General features: G+C 49.5%; 2 protein-coding genes across 4 annotated transcripts; one reads left to right on the forward strand and one right to left on the reverse strand.

Moving 5' to 3' along the window:
• Positions 1 to 320: 320 nt before the first annotated feature.
• Positions 321 to 6,404, reverse strand: esf1 (ESF1, nucleolar pre-rRNA processing protein, homolog (S. cerevisiae)). 3 transcript variants are annotated; one of them, XM_035636177.2, is made up of 14 exons: positions 6,186 to 6,404; positions 4,802 to 5,233; positions 4,392 to 4,663; positions 4,195 to 4,308; positions 3,614 to 3,723; positions 3,352 to 3,504; positions 3,134 to 3,248; positions 2,886 to 3,045; positions 2,608 to 2,799; positions 2,373 to 2,491; positions 1,567 to 1,657; positions 1,362 to 1,447; positions 990 to 1,142; positions 321 to 913 (listed from the first exon to the last, which is right to left on the reverse strand). In XM_035636177.2, the coding sequence occupies exons 2-14, from the start codon at positions 5,151 to 5,153 to the stop codon at positions 602 to 604; spliced, it is 2,229 nt and encodes a 742-aa protein (XP_035492070.2). In that variant the 5' UTR covers positions 5,154 to 5,233; positions 6,186 to 6,404; the 3' UTR covers positions 321 to 601. The 3 variants fall into 3 exon arrangements, with proteins under 3 accessions (XP_035492070.2, XP_047189582.1, XP_047189583.1); XM_047333626.1 differs by having other exon boundaries at positions 4,802 to 5,199; positions 6,186 to 6,307; XM_047333627.1 differs by lacking the exon at positions 6,186 to 6,404 and adding an exon at positions 5,408 to 6,153 and having other exon boundaries at positions 4,802 to 5,199.
• A 349-nt stretch (positions 6,405 to 6,753) lies between these two features.
• On the forward strand, positions 6,754 to 9,776 carry ndufaf5 (NADH:ubiquinone oxidoreductase complex assembly factor 5). The gene is made up of 11 exons (XM_035636180.2): positions 6,754 to 7,077; positions 7,203 to 7,243; positions 7,355 to 7,418; positions 7,641 to 7,688; positions 7,793 to 7,896; positions 8,010 to 8,049; positions 8,263 to 8,460; positions 8,836 to 8,896; positions 9,054 to 9,134; positions 9,260 to 9,342; positions 9,602 to 9,776. The coding sequence occupies exons 1-11, from the start codon at positions 6,895 to 6,897 to the stop codon at positions 9,680 to 9,682; spliced, it is 984 nt and encodes a 327-aa protein (XP_035492073.1). The 5' UTR covers positions 6,754 to 6,894; the 3' UTR covers positions 9,683 to 9,776.
• Positions 9,777 to 9,824: the final 48 nt, after the last annotated feature.

Consider the following 9,824-nt stretch of genomic DNA (forward strand, 5'->3'; position numbering starts at 1 on the left):
TGAAAACGGCAGGAGGCGTGGCCTGACAGAGCTCGTCCACTGATTGGACAGACCAGCTGTCAATCACACTGTATCCAGGCTGTGTCTGTAGTTGATCCATAATGTACAACATGAACTTCACGTCGTATTGAAGAAGATTTAAAACTAGAGGAGCTACAATGACTGAGGTTCTGAAAAATCCATGAAAATTTCAAAAACATTATGAAAAATATATTTTTTTATGATTGTTTAACACCAGAGGATGTTTTAATATCATTAACTGTATGTGAAGATGTAATAACGGGTTTTTAACGTGTTTATTAACGACAGACGTGAACATGAAGTGTTATAAACATTTTATTACAACAGTTCTGTCTCCATGACGACAGAGAAGATTTCTGTTAAAACATAGAACAACAAATGAAGCAGCAACATTCAGTCCTGATTGGTTGTTCCTGTCGTCGTGCTGCAGTGAGGAACCTGAGGAACCAGGGGAACCAGAGACTCCAGAGGATCCAGCAGAACCAGAGGGACCAGGGGAACCAGAGGAACCAGGGGAACCAGAGACTCCAGAGGATCCAGCAGAACCAGCGGAACCAGAGACTCAAGAGGATCCAGCGTCTTAGTTCTTCTGTTTCCTTCGAGCCTGAAACTGCAGCGTCTTGCTCTTGATGGACTTAACGAGCAGTGACAGACCAGCATCCATTGGCTTCTTCGCCGTCGCAGCGTCACAGTCGTTAACGCCCTCTCTCGTGGCGGACTCTAATCGTGAGACCGTGGCCTCCTGAGCTCCGAGCTCGTCCTGCCTGCGGCGCTGCTTCTCGGCCTGGAGGCTCTGAGTGGCTTTGGTCCTCTTGTAGCTCGGGTGCGACGGGTCCAGGTTGAACAGGTGGGACGTGAACATGGCCTGGAACCGCGGGTCCGTGACGTCCACCTGCACACGGGACGAGGCGTGTTACAGCAGCAGATACAGGTCGTCATGGAGACACTAACAGAATGAAGCTCGGTACCTGGAAGTGGTCGTCCAGCGGTTCCTCGCTCTTCATCAGCCTCTTCCTCTTCCTCTTGCTCAGGTTCTGTTGCTCCACGATCTTGTCGTAGTTAAAGTGTTTGTGTTTGGAGTCGGAAACATCGTCATCCTCCATCAGCAGAGACATCTCCGCCTACACACACACACACACACACACACACACACACACACACACACACACACACACACACACACACACACACACACACACACACACACACACACACACACACACACACACACACACACACACACACACACACACACACACACACACACACACACACACACACACGTTACACCTCCAGCCTGACGTTTGTTTGATGAACATCAGCTGAGATTGACCTCTGACCTTTTGTTTCTCCAGCTGCTCTTCCTCTTCAGCTGTTTGCTCCTCTTCCTCCAGCTGCTGCTTCTTCTTCTTCTTCTTCTTCAGATCTGCAGACGAACCAGACGACAGTGACACTTGACCTTTGGCCTCAGATCGAAGAAGACCGTGACCTCACTAATTTGTTTAATCTGTGATTGATCGATTAATCGATTGATTGATTGATCACCTGTCGCAGCGAGCTCCTCGGTGAAAAAGGGGTCACTAAGGTCGACGTCTGGAGGAAGTTGGTCGTCGCTGAGTTCGTCCTCGACAGAGTCCTGGTGACAGACAGACAGGTCAGTGACAGACAGATAGTTCAGAGACAGGCAGACAGGTCAGTGACAGACAGACAGGTCAGAGACAGACAGACAGGTCAGTGACAGATAGACAGGTCAGAGACAGACAGATCAGAGGCAGACAGAGAGTCGGGTCAGAGACAGACAGACGGGTCAGAGACAGACAGACAGGTCAGTGTCAGACATACAGGTCAGTGACAGACAGACAGGTCAGTGTCAGACATACAGGTCAGTGACAGACAGATAGTTCAGAGACAGGCAGACAGGTCAGTGACAGACAGACAGGTCAGAGACAGACAGACAGGTCAGAGACAGACAGACAGGTCAGTGACAGACAGACAGGTCAGAGACAGACAGACAGATCAGAGACAGACAGAGAGTCGGGTCAGAGACAGACAGACAGGTCAGTGTCAGACATACAGGTCAGTGACAGACAGACAGGTCAGTGTCAGACATACAGGTCAGTGACAGACAGATAGTTCAGAGACAGACAGACAGGTCAGTGACAGACAGACAGGTCAGAGACAGACAGACAGATCAGAGACAGACAGAGAGTCGGGTCAGAGACAGACAGACAGGTCAGTGTCAGACATACAGGTCAGTGACAGACAGACAGGTCAGTGTCAGACATACAGGTCAGTGAGAGACAGACAGGTCAGAGAGAGACAGACAGGTCAGTGACAGACAGACAGGTCACCTGTTTCTTCTTCTTCTTCCTCTGCTGTTTCTTCTTCTGCAGAAACTCCTCCCACGGCGTTGACGACTCCGTCGCCTCCAACTTCTTCTTCACCAGCTGCTGCGTCACCTCCTTCAGGCCTGAAAACACACGACGATGACGTCATCATGACCCTGTGTGTGCGCGTGTGTGTGTGTGTGTGTGTGTGTGTGTGTGTGGGTGTGTGTGTGTGTCTGTGTGTGTGTTCGTGAGTTACCTGGGACCCATGTGATCTCCATCTCCATGTCTCGGTCCGTCTGCAGCCTCTTCTCCTGCTCGTTGATTCCTCTCAGCAGATCTCTGTACTTACAGATCTGCTCCTCGCTCTTGATCTTCATCTTCTTCTTCTTCACCTCCTCTTCCTCTATTTCCTCCTCTACCTCCTCCTCCTCCTCCTCCCCCTGTTCGGCTGTGAAACCAACAAAGAAGAGTTGGACACCTCAATGCTGTTTCTCTGTCATCACAGAGCACCGTCGTCATGACGACCTCTCTCACCCTCTGCCGAGCCGCCAGGCAACCGCTCTTCGTCCTCCTCTTCCTCGCTGGAGGAGGCCAGGTAGGCGTTGAAGTCCATCTGCAGCAGCTCATCCTTGTTGAACTTCCTATTGAGGGCGGTCACCCGCTCGTGGTCCGTCTCGTCCCACGTCAGCTGCACCTGATTGGTTCAACAGACAGATCTGTAAACTCCAGACTTCGTCTGAATGCATCGCTCGCCTCCGGGAGATGTGATGATGGCAACAGACCTTGGCGGTGGCGTTGGCGGCGGAGGTGAACAGTTTGGGCGTGTACGCCGACAGGTTCACATCCGTCGCCATGTCTTTTGGCTCCTCGTTGAACGAGACGTCGTCAGGAACAAACCTGTGGGAGGAGTTTAAGAGAACGGTGGGAGGAGTTTAACAGAACTGTGATTTTAACTCATTGCCGTCGTTCAGAGCTCATGTTCTCGTGTGTGTTGTCGTACCGGAGGTCGAGCACCGAGCAGCTGCTCTCGTACTCAAAGCCATCACACTCCTCGTAGATCTTGGCGGCGGTGGCGTCCGAGTCACACTCCACCACGGCGTAGAAATACCTGAGGCGCTTGAACTGATAGTCACGCATCTTCTCCCTGTGAACCCTGAGACACACACACAAACCGTGCCTTCTTCCTCTGTACGTGACGAGTGTGTGTGTGTGCGTGTGTGTGTGTGTGTGCGTGTGTGTCTGTGTGTGTGTGCGTTTGTTACCTCTCCTCCTCGGTGTCGTCCTCCGAGTCGTCGGGCAGTGCCTTCAGCTCCGGCGGTCCCTGGGTCTCCTCCAGCTTCAGTCTCTCCTTCCCGAACTCCGACGGGTAAATCTGCACAACAACACCCAGCATGCACTGCTCCTCATCTCTCTTACACACTGACATCATCATCATCACTGTATACAGGTGCAGACACCATGGCAACAGCAACGATTGCCGGTCGTCATGACCTTGTGACCTCGAGCTGTAACAAACTTAAAGGTTCAACATTTTACACTCAAGCGATGTTTGAATGAGAAAGTTGAACAGAGGTCAGAGGGCATGGCCAGTGGGCCGTTCAGGGGGCGTGGTCAGTGAGTGTGGCTGCAGGCCTCAAGGGGCCTCGGTACAAACATTACGAACTTTATTAAACTGCTTCTTGTTCTAAACATCCGTTCAGATGACGTCACAACAGTAAACGCATCATCCTCATCATCATCATCCTGCTTCATGCATGATATTACATTTTATCTATCTTTAGACGTTCTCAAAGTGCCGAGCTCAGCGACAGACAGATGATACAAGCGTCTGTAAGTCACTCACCTTGACCGAGAGCACAGCGCCCCCCTGTGGCGTGAAGGAGCCGAGCAGGGCGAACAGGTCTCGGGCCTTCATCCGGTCCCAGTCCATGTTGCAGACGGCGAGACGACAGGAAACCTGACGCACAAACATTTTGTCAGTCAGAGCATCGCCACTGCGCCTGGAGACAGACTGCTACTGCCGGACGGATGCGTCCTCACCTCGTCGCTGCGCTGGGCGTCTTTACTCAGCTCGCCCCAGTCGTGCTCCAGCTCCTCTTCCTCTCTCCTCAGGATGGCGTCCACCTCGTCACCCTCGTCTTCATCCGAGCTCGTCTCGACATTTCCCTTCCCTCTGGCCAGATCTGGACCGCTGTCGCTGTCCTCCTCCGACTCCACACCAGACTCCTCCTCCTCATCATCATCATCAACATCCTCCTCGCCGTCTCCCGGGGCGACGCTGTCTTCCTCCTCGGTTTCGCCATCATTGTCGTCTGAGGAGAACAAGAGAAGTAGTGTGATGATGACAGACATGATGTCACGTTTTCGTGGACGCCGGCCGTAACCGTAGCAACAGTGACTAAGGTGTATGAGTGTGTGGGCGGAGCCTCAGTGATCAAACATCATCTCACCTTCGTCAGCGTCTCTGCTCTGCAGCGTTTGTCTTTTCTTCTCTTCTATCTCTTCCTCCATCACATTCTTCTTCTTCTCCTCCTCCTCCCCCCCCCCCTCCTCCTCCTCCTCCTCCTCGTCTTCGACGTTGTAGAACCTCTTCAGGTCGTCGGTGGTGGTGTGGCTGACGGGACGTCCTCGTTTGTCCACCGTGTACTTCACCTTGAAGCGCTCGTCGTGGAACATCGACTGGAATCTCTTGTCGATCTTGATCTTTCGCTCTCGCTCTGGCATTTCCCAGAAGCGAGGGTCTCTGCTCACGCGCTGGAAACGTTCGTCAGCGCCGCCCTGCTGCTTCCCCCGGGACGACATGATGGTGACGACTTGTCAATCAGACACAAGACGTGATGGTGACGACCTGTCAATCAGACACAAGACGTGATGGTGACGACCTGTCAATCAGACACACAACATGTTATTAAAGGGCCCATCTTCTCAAAATTGAGATTTCCTGTCTTTCCTGTCAAAACAGTCAATCAACAGACAAATACACACATTCTACATTCAGCAGCTGATTTTGTTTACGATGCCCCAGAAATGTGATGTCATAGTGACGCTGCGCTCACCGTCATTCTGTTGCTGAGCGACCAACAACACGAGAACAATCAGGAAGCGACATCATTGACCAGGATTCATGAGGAGATTAATACAAGAGACCAGTACTGACTCTGAAAATTCACTATGCAAATTCATTGGTAACCGGTGTCGGCCGCGGCCCGCGACCTGGAGCTGCTGCTGGGGCAGAGACGCCGGTGTCCAGGTCCGGTCCTCTGTGATGTCATGATGTCATTAGTCACACAGTCACATCGGTGGACCGGCCGCTGTCACAGCAGCAGCTCATCAGATCTCTCTGGCGTCTTGCGCCTCGCGGGCGGACGCCGGGTACCGATGACTTGTTGGTCGTCGGGAGCAGGAGAAAGTTCGTCCCCTGAGCGGTGAACAGACACATGGTGATCGGAGGAGGTGATTGGCCTGGCCGTGGGTCACTCAGGAAACAGTCGGCCAATCAGGATCAACACTTCAGATAAAACTCCAGAAAGGTCAAAGGTAAAAAAACTTAAATTCTATGAATCCACACGTGAATGATTTCTTTCTGTTATTCTCATTTCATCATATTGTGATCTGCTCTGCTCCTCTTCATCACTTCCTCTTCATCACCACAACGTTTGATTAGAATGAGGATTCAGAAGGAAACGTTTTTCTAACGATGAACGGAACCGACTCATCACAGCTGGTGACGTAGGAGCCGCCGCGCCGCGAAGCAGATGTGACGCAGGTAGAAACATGAAACATGAAAGATTAAAACATGAAAGATTAAAACATTAAATCATTAAATCTCTTCACCGTTTGTTTGTTTGTTTGCGCGCAGATCCGCTGCCACACGTGCTTACCCAGCATGCAACACTCCCGTGACCTCTCTGAGCTCCCGCCCCTTCCGGGCTACGGGAAGCGAAGAGGGACAAATGGAGTGAAAGGCGAAGTTATTCTCTCTTCATTAGTTTTAACGTTTTATATTAAAATAAAAAGAATTCAGTGTTCGAATTTTTCTTCTTGATGTTTCAAAACGAAGGAAGAAGAAATATAATCAATAAATAATATTTACATAGAAACAGATTAATACATAAAAACATCGCAAAAAGACTTTTGACTCGTGTGAAAATAAATCTTCGGTGATTTCAACTATTATTGATAATGAATTGATTCTGTTGGTAACTGATCCAGTTCAGGTCCTGGTGCAGTTCCAGGTCCTGATCCAGTTCAGGTCATGATCCAGTTCAGGCCCTGATCCAGTTCAGGTCCTGGTGCAGTTCCAGGTCCTGATCCAGTACAGGTCATGATCCAGTTCCAGTTCTAGATCCTGATCCAGATTTTCCAGTTCAGGTCCTGATCCTGTTCCAGGTCCTGATCAAGGAGCTGAGTTCCAGGTCTTCCAGTGATTCCAGCAGAATCCAGCTCCACGTTTTCCCTCCTCCTCTGGGGTCAACAGACCGGAAGCAGTGAGCTCGGATCAGCTGGTGTCGGACTCGTCTCTCTGACCCGGAGCAGCAGCACCATGAGCCGCAGCCTCCTGCTCAGGCTCCCCGGCTGCTGGAGCCTGTCGGTGCCCCGCAGAGGCCTGTCGGTGTCCGGCGGCACGAGCTCCATGAACGTGTTCGACCGGGCGATGAAGCGGAGGCAGAGGAACTGGGCCGCGGCGCTGCGGGACGGACACAAGTACGAGTACCTGCGGGAGGAGGTGCGAGGCGTTCAGGGCCGTCAGGGAAAAGTCAAGATCATTTACACATATTCTCTCTAAAGAGAAGATTTGTTGAATTGAAGCATCAGATGACCTCTGACCTATGACCTTCTGCTCGTCCGCAGGTCGGAGGTCGCGTGGCTGACCGGGTCTACGACATCGCGAGGTGCGTTCAGGGTCACACAGCTCGTCAGAGGGCTTTGATATCAATAATCATAATGATAATAATAATCAACTTTATTTATGTGTGAATAAAGTTTTATTGACGTCGTCTCAGGACGTTTCCTGTGGCGCTGGACGTCGGCGGAGGGAAGAGTCACGTTGCAGAACATTTAAGCAAAGTGAGTCTGTGATCACACACATGTTGTTCTAACTTCCTGTTTGTCTGTTGCTGCACATACATGTTGTTCTAACTTCCTGTTTGTCTGTTGCTGCACATACATGTTGTTTTTTAACTTCCTGTTTGTCTGTTGCTGCACATACATGTTGTTCTAACTTCCTGTTTGTCTGTTGCTGCACATACATGTTGTTTTTTAACTTCCTGTTTGTCCACTGCTCGTCAGGACGTCGTGGAGCATTTGATCCTGACGGACGTCTCAGAGGAAACGCTGGTGAGTGAGACACGACGACAAGACTGAAGCTTGAAGGTCTGAAGATCTTCTCTGTTCAAGGGTTATCTGTGTGTGTGTGTGTGTGTGTGTGTGTGTGTGATCAGAAGCGGAGCAGACGGACTCAGATCCCGACGCTCTGCGTCCAGGCTGATGAGGAGTTTCTGCCGTTTAAAGAAAACACCTTTGACCTGGTGGTGAGCAGCCTGAGGTGAGTCAAGTCTCCTCCTTATAGTTATATACACACACACACACATATATATATATATATATTTTTTTTTATTATATTAAAGATTCATGTTTCATTTGTGTTGCGTCTTTCAGTCTGCACTGGATCAACGACCTGCCAGGAGCTCTGAGACAGGTGAGACCACAGACCTGTCTGACTGACTGAGAGAAAGACAGTCAGTCAGAGAGACAGACAGACACACAGACAGAGAGACAGTCAGTCAGTCAGAAAGACAGACAGACACATAGACAGAGAGACACATAGACAGAGAGACAGACAGACAGACACACAGACAGACACACAGACAGTCAGACAGACCTCCCCTCACTGTCTGTCTCTCCCCCTCAGATCCAGCAGGTGCTGAAGCCGGACGGCGTGTTCATCGGGGCGATGGTCGGCGGCGAGACTCTGTACGAGTTGAGATGTTCTCTGCAGCTGGCGGAGACAGAGAGGGAGGGGGGCTTCTCCCCCCATGTGTCGCCCTTTACCGCCGTCACCGACCTGGGGAACCTGCTGGGCCGGGCCGGCTTCAACATGCTCACTGTGGTGAGAGACTTACTGTCACTGATCATATTTAATATACAAATAAACAAACAAACAAACAGATGATTGAACACAAAATGCTGCTGATGATAAAAATCAATACAATTCATATCGACCAATCAGACAATTTTAACTTTTCATATTGTAGTGATGACCTCACATCATGACGTCATCACTCAGATACAGAGACAGAATAATGACAAAGAGAATTTTGAACTATGCTGATCACATGACTTCCTGAGTCTGAACAAAGCGACGGCACAAAAGATAAGAATGTCTGCGTGTGAACAAAAGACCATGATGTCATAATGATAATGTAACATCAATAATGTAATAATAACAATGTGTCATATTTGACTGAACAGTTTTCTCTTCCAGGACGTTGACGACGTTCAGGTTCTTTATCCAGGGATCATGGACGTCATGACGGATCTGCAAGGTTTCAGCTGTTTCATTATTATTATTATTGTTATTGTTATTGTTGTTATGATATCTGAGGCCACAGTTCATTTCCACTTTGTCTCTGTGTGTCGCTCTGCTCCTAATAAACACAACATTATGAATATGAATATGAATAACATCTGTTGGTTCTGCAGGTATGTCTGAGAGTAACTGCTCCTGGAACAGACGCATGTTACACAGAGACACAATATTAGCTGCTGCCGCCATTTACAGAGGTGAGTGTGTAACTGAGAGACACAACAACACAACTACACAACAACAACGCAGTTTCTGTTGGTCTCTCCTCAGACTGACTCACTGTCTTAATGTGGAACTGTTCCTTTAATCTCGTCTGTCTCAGAGATGTACGGTCAGGAGGACGAGTCGGTTCCCGCCTCCTTCGAGATCCTCTACATGATTGGCTGGAAGCCTCATGAGTCACAGGTGAGTCAGAACCAGAGGTCCAGATACTGTACATACATACATTTATATATACACATATATATGTGTATATGATACAGTTTCATATAGCATGTTTCCATCAGGTTCATGACTTTTCACCTCAGTGTTTGTGTTTTGTGATCAAACTGCGTCACACTGAGGTTGTTGAATGAAACGTTCACGTTCTTCTGGTTCTCCTGGTTCTTCTGGTTCTTCTGGTCCAGAGGAACCAGAGACACTGAGCTGTTCTTTTCTTCCTCAGGCCAAACCGGCGCCACGAGGCTCAGCCACCGTGTCGCTCGGGGACTTGTCAAAGATCAAGCAGCCAACCGACGAGTTGTAGGTCGGTGTCGTCATGACGACTGTAAATAAGATTTTATGAAACAGCTGTTTTTTTGTAAGGAGGTAAAATAAAGGAATAAAGTTGGACATCGAAAGTTTGAGAAGTGTTTTTTTTTTCTTTAACAGGAAGTTCAGGTGTAGAA

The sequence above is a fragment of the Scophthalmus maximus genome, chromosome 8 (assembly GCF_022379125.1).
Source record: "Scophthalmus maximus strain ysfricsl-2021 chromosome 8, ASM2237912v1, whole genome shotgun sequence".
Lineage (NCBI taxonomy): Eukaryota > Metazoa > Chordata > Actinopteri > Pleuronectiformes > Scophthalmidae > Scophthalmus > Scophthalmus maximus.

Coding starts and splice junctions, on each gene's coding strand:
- esf1 (XM_035636177.2), bottom strand. CDS start 5,153: ATGTCGTCCCGGGGGAAGCAGCAGGGCGGCGCTGACGAACGTTTCCAG. Junction 3,046..3,133: donor CCGCCAACGCCACCGCCAAG/GTCTGTTGCCAT, acceptor TGAACCAATCAG/GTGCAGCTGACGTGGGACGA. Junction 2,800..2,885: donor GCCTGGCGGCTCGGCAGAGG/GTGAGAGAGGTC, acceptor TTGGTTTCACAG/CCGAACAGGGGGAGGAGGAG.
- ndufaf5 (XM_035636180.2), top strand. CDS start 6,895: ATGAGCCGCAGCCTCCTGCTCAGGCTCCCCGGCTGCTGGAGCCTGTCG. Junction 7,078..7,202: donor ACGAGTACCTGCGGGAGGAG/GTGCGAGGCGTT, acceptor GCTCGTCCGCAG/GTCGGAGGTCGCGTGGCTGA. Junction 9,135..9,259: donor TGCTGCCGCCATTTACAGAG/GTGAGTGTGTAA, acceptor CGTCTGTCTCAG/AGATGTACGGTCAGGAGGAC.